The 13,040-nt window shown below is 43.1% G+C and overlaps 1 protein-coding gene across 1 annotated transcript; it reads left to right on the top strand.

Annotated features, from left to right (window-relative positions):
- The first annotated feature begins 120 nt into the window (after window positions 1-120).
- zbtb47b (zinc finger and BTB domain containing 47b) lies at window positions 121-12,671 on the top strand. The gene is given in 9 exon segments (XM_066642640.1): window positions 121-523; window positions 526-653; window positions 655-777; window positions 779-1,196; window positions 1,322-1,569; window positions 2,254-2,401; window positions 4,676-4,791; window positions 5,312-5,456; window positions 5,843-12,671. Coding segments are annotated over 9 exon segments (2,025 nt in total). The 5' UTR covers window positions 121-192; the 3' UTR covers window positions 6,211-12,671.
- The last annotated feature ends 369 nt before the right edge of the window (window positions 12,672-13,040 follow it).

The following is a 13,040-nucleotide window of genomic DNA, read 5'->3' as shown; positions in this document are numbered from 1 at the left end:
TGGGAAAGAAATTGGAGAGCTGATCTCTTTCCTTACCCTAGAAATGGATGGATGTTAATAGAGAGTGTGACATTAATAGATCTTCACCGCTCTGTTCCCTGCCTCCTCAGCTGAATAGTGGAGAAGACCGCTGACCACCCCTGGGCTGAGTTCTCACTGGTGGAGGATGCGGCGCTGCACTTCACGCGTTTGATGGACAGGCTGAACGAGCAGCGCCTCTTCCAGCCGGACCTCTGCGACGTGGACCTCGTTCTGGTGCCTCAGCGCAGCACCTTCCCTGCCCACAAGGGCGTGCTGGCCGCCCACAGCCCCTTCTTCCAGGCGCTGTTCACTCGGGGGAAAGAGCTGCGGCGAGTGAACCTTGCGCTGGAGGCACTGACCAACCAGGGCTTGCAGCAGATCCTCAACTTCATCTACACGTCCAAGCTGCTCGTGACGGGAAGGACAGTCCGGGACGTGCTGCGAGCCGCGTCCGTGCTCCAGATGAGTGAACTTGCCACATCCTGTCGCGAACTCATCAGCAGCCATCGCTGCGCTCCAGAGACACCATGGGCAGCCAAGACGAGCGCTGTGGTCAACTGTACCGCGAGGTCAAGCAGGAGGAGGAGGGGGGTCACATTTTTGCCCGAGAAGGGAGTGGCCCCTTTTCCGTAACGGCTGGTGGATGGAGGAACCAAACACTTCTGCAAAAAGGACGAGATAGGAGGGGGACAAACCACGGGGGCGGGAGGGAGGGGCTTGTGCCGGGCGGAGGGCAGGGAAAGCCAGGAAGTTGTGGGACCCCCAAGAAAGCTCTGCCTCCTTTAACAGGGAGCAAATCATCGTGGAGGTCAACCTTAACAACCAGACCCTGAACGTCTCCAAAGGGTCAGACGGCAAGGTGATTGCCTCCGAAATCTCCTCGTTGCTGACACACTGCCGCGAGAGTCGACCCAGCGCGGGGGGCGGCGCTGGGGACGCTGGACAAATTGTGAAGGAGTATGAGCAGAGAGAAGAGCAAGAGATGGAAATCAGCAGTGAGGATGAGAGGGATCGTGAAGAAGATGACGATGAAGGAGATGAGGAGGAGGAGGAGGAGAGTGACCTCAGTATCCCAGAGATGGGGCAGGCCATAGAGGTCAGACCTCGACATAGAACGAGGGCAAGCGCCGCTATGTCACTGCGCCAGGGCCTGGTCAGCGCCTCACTGGCCCCAGGTATATTTTTTTTTCTGATTAATTGATTAACAAACTAATTAACACAGTAAGCAGCCTCTACCGTTTCCACCCGTCTAAGTAAACGAGGTGTCATGACGTGACTTTGTGTACTGCTCTATCTCTAGCCCCAGGTCAGGAGATCCGACAGGAGAAGAAGGAGCAGGAGAGCGCAGGTCAGAAGGTGAAGCTGGAGGAGAAGCAGCACTTCCCCTGTAAGAAATGTCCACGCATCTTTAATAACCGCTGGTACCTGGAGAAACACATGAACGTGACCCACAACCGCATGCAGATCTGCAACAAATGTGGCAAGCGCTTCCTGCTGGAGAGCGAGCTGCTGCTTCACCACCAGACCAACTGTGAGAAGAGCATACAGGTATATCTACGCAGTACAGGTCTAAACAGGGCCTACCAGAACATCTAGTAGTGTGGAACCACCTGATCATCTTCAGTCTCTCATAGAAAAGCTTAGACAAGGTTAAATCTCTCATTCTCTGTGGAGGACAGGCCTGAGCGCGTGTGGCCTGAGCGCGTGTGTGTTTGCGTGTGCTCTGTTGACTGCACGAACAGCTGGATCCTGCCATTAAACCGGGACTGCCGAGTCATTTCCTCCACAGAAACGCTTCGAGTGCAGACAGTGGTCCATGCATTAACAGAAGCAAATGCGTTTAACATCTATTTATTATCAGCTCACTGGTACTGACCCATTTCCACTGTAGTCAAGGTGCCCTTTCTGGGTTCTGTGCAGTATTTGTGGAGGTTTGAGAAGTAAACAGAAGCCGAACTCTTTAAAGGAGCATTCAGTCACACTGTGTTTATACAATATTTAGTAAGTTATTAAGTCATTATTTACACAAAGTCACCACAAACGAGACGAAAAAATGTATTTCCTTTGTTGTCCCTGAATGAACCAGTTTATGTTCCACATAAGTGTGTGTCCCCCATATGGGAGGTCCATGCTTAACGCATCCTGGCCACTAGGTGTCAGTATAACAGCTGTTTCATAACGAAAATAACTGATCAATCCTTTCAATGAATCCTTTAAACACTTCCCTCTCAGTGTGTTACATGTGGCAAGGCGTTTAAGAAGCTGTGGTCCTTACACGAACACAACAAGATCGTCCACGGCTATGCAGAAAAGAAGTTCTCCTGCGAGATCTGCGAGAAGAAGTTCTACACCATGGCACATGTCCGGAAACACATGGTCGGTGAGTCCTGAGCAGTGATGGACTCTGTTTGAAGGACAGGGGGGAAAAAATATAAAGGGCTCCTAGTGCATGACACGGGGTCCCACTCTCGCGCCACAACCAACGATGTAACGATATAAGGGCAGTTCTTAGGACACATCATGGAATTTTCTTGCTGTAGAGGGCGCATCATCATCATTTATATAAAGAAAAGGCACAATAAGTTATTTATTTGAGGGCAGCACCTCATTTTTGCCACTTAAGAGGGCACTTTTGGTGCCTCAGTGGTCCTCAGCATGTACCTGGATATCATTCATTCATTATCTGTAGCCCTTATCTAGTTCACAGGGTCGCAGCGGGTCCAGAGCCTACCCGGAATCATTGGGCGCTAGGCAGGAACACACCCTGGAGGGGGCACCAGTTATGTATCACTACATTTATTAAGACAAATTTAAACGTTTTTAGGGCGGCACGGTGGCACAGCTCCACTGTGAGGAGTGTGGTGTGTTCTCTCTGTGTCTGCGTGGGTTTCCTCCAGGTGACTGTCTGTGAGGAGTGTGGTGTGTTCTCCCTGTGTCTGCGTGGGTTTTCTCCGGGTGACTATCTGTGAGGAGTGTGGTGTGTTCTCCCTGTGTCTGCGTGGGTTTCCTCTGGGTGACTGTCTGTGAGGAGTGTGGTGTGTTCTCCCTGTGTCTGCGTGGGTTTCCTCCTGGTGACTGTGAGAGGAGTGTGGTGTGTTTTCCCTGTGTCTGCGTGGGTTTCCTGTGGGTGACTGTCTGTGAGGAGTGTGGTGTGTTCTCCCTGTGTCTGCGTGGGTTTCCTCCGGGTGACTGTCTGTGAGGAGTGTGGTGTGTTTTCCCTGTGTCTGCGTGGGTTTCCTCCGGGTGACTGTGAGAGGAGTGTGGTGTGTTCTCCCTGTGTCTGCGTGGGTTTCCTGTGGGTGACTGTCTGTGAGGAGTGTGGTGTGTTCTCCCTGTGTCTGCGTGGGTTTCCTCCGGGTGACTGTCTGTGAGGAGTGTGGTGTGTTCTCCCTGTGTCTGCGTGGGTTTCCTCCGGGTGCTCCGGTTTCCTCCCACAGTCCAAAACAGGTTGGTAATTGGATTGGCGACTCAAAAAAAAGTGTCCGTAGGTGTGTGTGTGTGTGAGTGAATGTTTGAGTGTGTGTTGCCCTGTGAAGGACTGGCGTGGGTGTGTCCAGGGTGTGTTCCTGCCTTGCGCCCAATGATTCCAGGTAGGCTCTGGACCCACCGCAACCCTGAACTGGATAAGGGCTACAGATAATGAATGAATGAATGAATGAATAAATGTTTCTAAGAACCTAGAAGAGAACAGAAAGGTTTAGGGTTAGAGGTGAACTGATGAGCTGACGTTTGGCTTCTGTTTGATCTGAGTGTGTCTTTGGGTCTGCGGGAAAATTGATCCAAATTATCATTCATAAAAATGCAGCTTGTAAAACATTGGTGTTTTTCAGGGGGGGGGCGGGGTTTAAACAAAAGATTGATCTTGATATTTTGTTACATAGGACTGATATGCGGCGGACAATCTCCAACAGACATTAGACTTGTGAAATACAGTACACCTCGGTCCTGGGCTCCTTACAGTAAGTTCCTTTTCATCTGCTGAAGCCTGATCTTCCCTAAGTCCGGTCTGAGAGCCGAGTGTCCAGCTGGAGGAGGGCTGCAGTGACCTTGTCTCAGCAGTGGGCAGCAGACACAGCAGAAAAAAACAGAGCCTGTGTTGTTTAATCTCCCCTGACAGACGGGAGGAAATCTTTTATCTACAAGTACTTCCTTCCTGCGTAAGCCTCAGCCATTGTCCAGCGAGGGACATAGGGCACTTTGTTCTCCTCACAGTGATGGATTTATTCATAATATAAGGTTTAGGAAAGAAGTAAGGCACATCTTGTTTTTAGGTGAGAACTGTGAATGCTGAAAGAGGAAAAAAGGGGGATAATTGTGGTTGAGGGATTAAATTCCGCACCTTTGCAGCGCCCAGTCGTCTTCGCTCTCGTACACCAGAGAAGCCCAAATATTACACTCTTAATAAGTCCAATACAATGCTGTTTATTTGCCCTAATACACACACAACGTGTCCTAATGTGTGCTAAAGTTAGTCCACGGTTTTCTGTTGTTCTATAGTAGTGTGTGTAATTCATTACTATTTAAGTTAAAAAGTCCTTGGTAGAGAATGTGTTGCCTTATTGTTATTGAGAAAACGTGGTGTATTCAAACCTTTCCAAACCCCTGTATTACTCTAGAAGTGCTGAAGTAACCGGAGCCGTGTTCTTGCCCACAGCTCACACCAAGGACATGCCCTTCACCTGCGAGACGTGTGGGAAATCTTTTAAGCGCAGTATGTCTCTGAAGGTTCACTCTCTGCAGCACTCTGGAGAGAAGCCGTTCAGGTGTGAGGTGAGTGTTATACACACGCTGCTCAGCTACAGGCCTTTGTGTTGTGTATGGTACGCTGATATTGACTGGATCAGACTAGGACAAGTTAGTCATTTTCAGGAGACATTTCTCAGGAGATTCCGTGAAGGATAATCCACCAAAAAGGACCTAGTCAAAGGAAGACAAGCGAAAAAGAGCTGGTTTAAAAATGATTTAAACATAAAGAGAAAACTTGGTGTCTTCTCCAAAACCTGCACCATCAGATAAACAGCTCTCTGCTCTTTAGAAACAGGAGAAAACCGAGCTGTACTCTGGCTTCAGATCTGAACAAATCCAGAGGGGTTTGTGCCTATCCTTCCACTGTGAGAAGACATCCCAACTCTGTGGGTCTGGAAAAGTAGATAGACACAAAAGAAAAGTGGAATGTGAATGTGGATTTCTAGTGTTTTGAACCCAGTTGCTGGCTCTGGACTCTCTGTGTTGAGTGTATGATGGAAGTCACTGTGAGTCTAATCCATGCCTGTGCTTGTGCTCTGTGCAGAATTGCAGTGAACGTTTCCAGTATAAATACCAGCTTCGCTCTCACATGAGCATCCACATCGGACACAAGCAGTTCATGTGCCAATGGTGCGGCAAAGACTTCAACATGAAGCAGTACTTCGACGAACACATGAAGACCCACACTGGTAACAGGGCACTGCTCGCTTGAGATGATGCTTTATGCACACAACCTTGCAATTCAGCCAGTCATCATTATGCCGAGGAGCTTTTACATGACCTTTATCAAGGTTAATGAAGGGAAGGCAGATAAATGTGCTAATAAAGCACTTCCACAGGTTCTGGCTTTAGGACAGGGAAAATAAAGCAAATAAAATGTTAAATGTCTGTAGGAACCCCTTATTATTAGTCAGTCCTTGTACGCTAAGGTTCATCCATTGTGGGCAACAGGTATAATCTATTAAAACATGCAAGAAATTAAATTTAAAAGCCACACATGAGCATACTCTCACCATATTTAATGTGCTGTGGAACCCTTAGTGAACTAATGCCCCGCTTTCCCTGTCTGCTGCAGGAGAGAAGCCGTACATCTGCGAGATCTGTGGGAAAAGCTTCACCAGCCGGCCCAACATGAAGCGTCACCGGCGCACTCACACCGGAGAGAAGCCGTACCCCTGCGACGTGTGCGGTCAGCGCTTCCGCTTCTCCAACATGCTCAAGGCCCACAAGGAGAAATGCTTCAGAGTCAGCAACCCCTTGGAGAGTGACAGCAACCCCCTGGGACTGGACCCCGTGTCTCCCGACCCTCTGACGGGTCGCTCCGTCAGCCCTCCCACCCAAGTGTCCAGCCCCCTCTCCTTACCCCTTCTCCACTCCACCGGGGCTCTCCCCCCTCCCCCTCCCCTCTTCTCCACCGGAAGGGTCGGCTCAAACAACAACTAACAGCGTGGCCGTGCATTTAGCTCTTTCGCATTGTTTCGAACCCAAAGCAGACATTGCATCGGAAGATGAAGCGCCTCGCGAGATGTTTCTGACCTGAACCAAGTCTGACACATGCAGCGGGCGTTTTTTTGACAGTGTGACACTGTACGATCATTTGATGCTGTGCAAGCGATGACTCGGCGTTCTCGTAGAGATATTTTATATGTTGAGATTAGCTATTCACAATAATCAAAGAAATATTTTCTCATTTTTGTTGATGTGTCCTTGCTCTTATGAGCAAAGGAACTAGCACCTTCCTGGTTAGGTTCTCATGCTTCTGTCTGGGCCTAAGGCTGACTTCACCTGTTGCAACTTTCAGGCGACTTGTGCAGGGTACAAAGTACCCTTAAAGTCAAAAAACTAGCGTTAAAGTCAAAAACATTTGCATGTAGCTCGTTCAGTAACGACGTTTAGCAGACACTATTCAGAGCAAATCTGAACAATTTGAATAGCTCACAGATACAGGTTAATGTGATCTTGCCCGAGGACTCTGATGTGGTACAGTATGCTCATCCAGGAAACTGATGGTCAGTGTACCATGTGGAAAGCACTAGGGTTCAAAACTGTAGTTGACCAGTTACTTAAAGAAATGCTAGGTAAGATTATTATTATTTTTTTAATCTTTTGCACCTTGGGCTCCCTCTATTGTAATTAAGTTTTACAGCACTGTACTAATCAGTGTGGATTGTGGTTTCCTCTTCTTCTCCAGAAGTTACATAGTGCATTTTCTGCGATGCTGAGCCCAGAGTAGCAATGACAGAGGCTCTATTCTCCCTGTTACAGGTCAGCGAAGCATCACAACGAAGCTGTAATTTTAAAGTAAATATATTAGTAGTAAACAAATTAAAGACAAATGATCACAAATATTTATATGCCAATTAACCTTTAGCTAAAATTTCATGCTTGAGGCAAAGCCTAAATAAAGGATTATATGTATCGTAGCTGGTTATAACTGATACACTGTTTAACTGGCTACCAGCAGATAACCATCATTATTCCAAGAGGCATTATTCTGTCCTCTTTTTTATTTCCTTGTCCATGATGTGTCAGATGAAATTGTATCATCTCTACTTGCTGTTACAGGAAATGATTTGTGACGCCGCAACCATTGTGATTGACTTTCAGAGGGAGGTTTTAAATAAGTTGCACAAGGCTTGGGCTTTACGTGATGCAAGGGAAATTAATTTTTGTGTTTCGACTCCAGTTGTGTGAAAGTTTCACCATGTTACTTCAGCCTGAGTACTTTACAAAGAAGTTAGCATTAGCATCAGTTCAGAAGCGGGACTGTGGTACGAGGCTTGCTCGTGTTAGTTTTACAGATTTAAGGAACTTTGCAGATGGAGTGGCGTTCTTGTTTCCACAAGTGAGAACATGGAAGCTAAAACAGGACAAACCTCAGTGTAATGGCAGAGAAACCACAGGCGAGCTCCCGACTCCCGCCGGAAGAGGGCGCTATGTGATCAAAGGGTACTGCAAAAACGTTGAGTTGGAAATCATGTAGTTGACGCATAAATAACCAAATCCCTGCATCCCTGAACTCTTTTTGTCTTATGTTGCAGTAACCAAACCCTGTGTGCTCATACTCCAGTTAGACCCTGTATAATCACTCCCGCACCTTATTATTTATGTTGTATTCTTTCTAGAGGTTTTTTGTTTGTTTGTTTGGTAGAGTTTCACATGGTTTCATGGCATGTATACATTTTTATGGCCTGTGCTGTGCATAGGTGGGAGAGAAGAAAGTTGTAAACAGCAAAAGCACTTATGATACAGAAGCTAGCAAACACACTAGTGTATCATTTATTGTCTTTAAAAAAGAAAAAAAAGTAGAACAGCACTTTATAAATATCAGGCTGTGTAGCGGCCGTCAATGTGAGTGAAATACGCTTGGAATTTGCTCCATTTACTTATTTTTAGTTCTGAGGATATACAGTTCCTTGCACAGCAATAGAGCAATATAATCCACTATGAACATACTGTACAATGTTACATTGTTTTTTTGTCCTGTACCTTTAATAATTAATGGTACAACTCTTTTAATATTGTAATGTTTATGTAGTCTTTCATTTAGCCTTATTCCGAGTTCAGATTCATTCCAAAGTCAACGTTATTTATGAGATTACTCATTTAGGTTATTTACTATTCATGAAAATCTAATAATTGAGTGATACCAATTTACATTTTACATAACGTCATACAAACAATTTGAGCTAACGCAGAAGTAACTAATGCTTAGTGCATGGTACGGTCCCTTCATGAAGCTTCGGCATGCTCTGCACTTTAGATGTTTATCATGTGGAGACTTACGTACGCTTTAAAGGTTCACTAAGTCGTATTGTTGACCTTTTAAAGTAGACACAAATCACAAACACACATTTTGCAGATACTACAATGGTCCACACCCATTTACCTCTAGTGAGTGGTGATGCTATAAATTGTGTATCAACAGATGGGCTACAGCTTGCGAGAGTAAACCTAGAGATTGCTCCTGTTCTGATCAAATGATCATAGATCGTGAGTGTTGTATGTTGTGTTTACGTAATTTTCTACACAGTTTCACAGTACAAATCCTCTCTACCTCTGCCTTATGTTAATGGGACATCTTTATGGGTCAGTAAAGCCGAATCATCGGCGTACAAACAAGCTGCCTTCATATAAACAAAAGGGCCGGACAACACTCAATTGGGCTGCCACTGAAATATGAAGCCGCCAAAACCACTAGCTTGTCATTTTTAAAACATCAGGTTTTTCATAACCTTCATAACACACCAAACTCCCCTGCATCTACCTCCTCGTGAATATAATCAGCTAAAGCAGATGGATATATATGTGTGGGAAAAGGCTTTTTAATGTTTCCAAGACGTGACCTTGCTGATGTCACTTGGTGGACCTTTAAAGAGCCTCTGTACGGAGAGGAAAAGAGATTTCAGAGCGTTTATAGAAATTGTAGATTTCCTTACAGAGCACTAGAAAGGATATATAACATATAAAGATAAAACTTTATAACACAGTATAATCCAGTCCAGTTATTACAACCTATATAACCCATGATATACAGTAGAGTATCTATAGTCTGTAAATATGTTGTATACTCCTTGTCTTTTAATGTATCGGCCATTTTGTGTTTTATTTGCTTTTCGTTTTCCTTGTTTACATCGTACTGAGAGTCAGGTGGACGTGGTGATACATTAGGGAGGGGTAAGCATTAGTGAAAGACTTTGGAAGGTGTAGATACGCTTTTATACAAGTGATAAGCTCTAAAATGTTCTTGGAACTCTTCTACGGTTCTTTTAAAGAATACCTTAAGCACCTTAAATTTTATATTCACCATTGCCCACTGATATGTGCACATTTTTGACGTTTGTGAAATAATACTGAGATGCTATGAATTATTGGTAGATACCAAATGGACTGTGATTGATAACGGCATTGGTTTCGCGTTCACATCGTGTGTCTGTGTATGTGAATGTAATCTTTATTTGATGTAGGTGCTTTAGTGATTGTTTGGAGCAGAACCTGCAAGGACACACACACACACACACTGTGAGGACCAGGCCATGGGTGTGCTGTAAGACGTAGGGGTAGGCGATATGGCAAAAGTGTAACAGCTTCACACCTGACCACTTGTTTTGTGACAAACCAGAAGAAGAAATTAAATGATGTGATGTAAAGGGTCTGACATTGAATCAGCTGTGTTTTTCACACACGTTTAATATGATTTACGTGTTCACTTGTTTACAGTGGTCATGTGTCTGAGTTTTTATGAAGTGTGCCGTTAACCAGTATTTCATTGCGTCATCCGCTGACAAAACTCAATCTCGATGTATCGTATTTGCCATGATAAAATATTGCCATGTCACCCACTCCTAGCTCTAATCTGTTTTTAAAATTGCTAGTTGCACCTCCTTATTCCCATTAGCACAACATTTGCAGTAATTTTAATGGCTGAAAAAGTCTAAGCCAGTTTCCAATCACTCAACACAAAAGCTAGTGTCCAGTCTTAAACTATGTGCTGTTTTGTTTTGTTAAGATATCATTGGAAATATCTTCAGTGAAGCAGAGGCTGTGGAGGTTGTGTTGAGCTTTAGTGGTGCTGTATTGAACATGCCTTAAGTGTTAAGAGAATAGAGCTGAAATGGAGGTGAATGTGCTTGTGTTTTAATGCAAATCACAGTGGCTCGATAATCATTGTGATGCTACTGATCTGTGCACTTTGAGGACTGGACAGAGGATAAAATGTGGAGATGGTTTGACTGTAATATAACCTCTTTTTTTATGAATACATGTAATTGAAGAGAAGAATTTTTGCAATAATGTCTTGTGCCAGATGAATCTGGAAAGCCTTTGAAATGGTAGACTGAAGCTGAATACCTTTTTTTTTGTACAATTTTCATTGTTTCTTCTTTCCTTGTTGCACCTTATTTTCTGTCTTGGAATATTCCAGAGAACTGCAGTTGGAGTGGATGATTACTACACTACACATATATTACGTTAGTGGTATGTGTGAGAGGGACATTTTTAATGAAAGGAGTTAGAAAGCGTGAATGAAAAAACTTGAATGAAAAGAAATGTAGCATGTGGATACAGAACCGTTATTTAAGAGTAACACCAGTGTTTTTTTTTTTCCACTGGTTTAGTATCCAAGGATCCAGTTTTATGTCTTTTGGTACCCTCAATGTTGATACCAGAACATAATAGAAGTTAATGGCTTTTGCTAACACTTGTAGCTGAAGAAAATAATACATTAACAAATTCGTTTATTTTTTAAATTGAAGTTTTGTTACAAGACCCGTTTACACCGAAACGTTTGTTGATGTGTCTGTTTCTAGTATTAGAAGTGTTTGTATTACTTCAAAGAGCTCAGCTAGTTTGGACGCTAATGCTAACGCTAAAAACAATGATTCCCCCCCCCCCCTCATTTTCACATTTAACATAGAAATATTTAAGCTTTGTTTGACTCCACACATGACTGTGTTAAACTGTCTACAGTTTAGTGAGTGTAAACAGGAGTATTTCATTTAATGTGCCAACAAAGTTAAGCTAACACTAGATATTAGCCAAATCAGATGTTTTAGTGTGGCATCTTAATAAATTAAGGCTAGAACTGGTGATTCCAGTTTCAGTGTTTGGTTTCGAATGTGCAGTGGAAAAACGACCATCTATCCTCAAGAGGTATATGGTCAGTATCAGAACAAAACCTCGTATCTTCAAGATGGTAACTTTTGTAGGACAAAAATCACTCATAATTTGTAATGGAAGTTAAGCTAATGGTACAAGAAGTTCTTCTAATGCTCTGTTCTTCACAGAATTTTAATACAACACAAAAGAAACATGTTTTCAAATGATGCAACATTTTAAAATAAAACGGAGATGCAAAGGCATTATGACAATGGGAAATATCACAAAATACTGTTGCCATGTTCTCCAAACTCTGACTACACTGCACTGACTACATCACAATATATTTTAAATAGACTCCACTAGAGTGCGCTCCTCAAACCCGTTTAGGGAATGCTGATTTTGTACTGATTGCACAGGTCCAAAATTAAAAGCATCTAAGTTAATGGTCTAAAATTGAAAAGGTGATGTTTTGCAAAGCTTTTAATTTTTGTAAGCACTTCGGGCCATAGCTGTTCACTTTTGAAATAAGATGTAGATTATTAATAAGAAAGAACCTGAGGAATTTAGAAGAGTCCATTTAAATAGTTTTATTTTTGTTTTTAAAACGGGGCCAAATTGTAGCTTGTTACCTTTTACATTAAGGGTGAATTTCACGTTACTTCACGACTGGGAAAACGTACTGTTTTGACTGTGTATTTGTATTTTCCCACTGGATTTTGAAAAGGTGTGTGTTCTTATCTTGTTTGCTGCTAGACGTATAGAGTAGCATTTTGTGGCCTTTATTTTCTTTTTAAACGCGCTATGATTTCATACATAACTCTTACGGCAACAGAGAAAGCAATATATGTGTAATGAAAGAAAATGTGTTTGTCACGTTCTATCTTGCTTTATCTTGGTTTTTTTGGTTGAATTAACAGAGTGAAAGAGAAGTGTAAAAGGACTGACTCTCTACCAAGGATTCAGTTACAACTAATTCAAAGGTAGAATCACTTTTTTAAAAAATAACACATTTAATACCTATTAACATACTATTCCATTGTACGTATTAACCTATTGAGACTGTTCCTGCAATATTTCCTACTATTTTGCAAATGTAAACCCAATGTCTTAGTCAACCATTTGTGTACAGAGAACACATGTATGCAGTAGTCACGTCAGTTTTGTTAACACAGTACTAAAACAATACGAAGACTAGTGTCTAGAGGTGCTAATAACATTAGACTGTATCTTATGTCATTTATTGTATAAGTTGTGTTTACTGTCTGTAACAAATATAAAAGTTAATTTCAATAGTAAACTAAATTAAACATTATACTAAACCTTGCTTTGTCTGTTTTTTTAGGGGGTTGAGTCATTCGTCATTGTTTTGTCTACATCTGTGTATTTAGATAGAACCACCACTACTCAATATGAATATGGTAATAGCACATTTATAGAAAATATTAAGCTGGAATCATCGTCAATATTCATCGATGGTCCTCTTCCTTCCCCAGTACAACACAGTGCAGCCATGTGGGTGCAAGCTAGGTAATGTAACAACTAGATAGTCCAATTAGTGTTCTCCTCCAAGTGTGCTGAGCTGTCCAATGTTGTTGCACTGGCAGTGGCGCACTAGCAGAGTCTGGCTTCATATAATTTGGGGGGGGCATGTGATATTCTTCACAATTGTATCT

This window comes from Hoplias malabaricus, chromosome 1 (assembly GCF_029633855.1).
Source record: "Hoplias malabaricus isolate fHopMal1 chromosome 1, fHopMal1.hap1, whole genome shotgun sequence".
NCBI lineage: Eukaryota > Metazoa > Chordata > Actinopteri > Characiformes > Erythrinidae > Hoplias > Hoplias malabaricus.
Note: the sequence above shows the minus strand (reverse complement) of the source record. Positions and strands in the feature narration are given on the sequence as shown.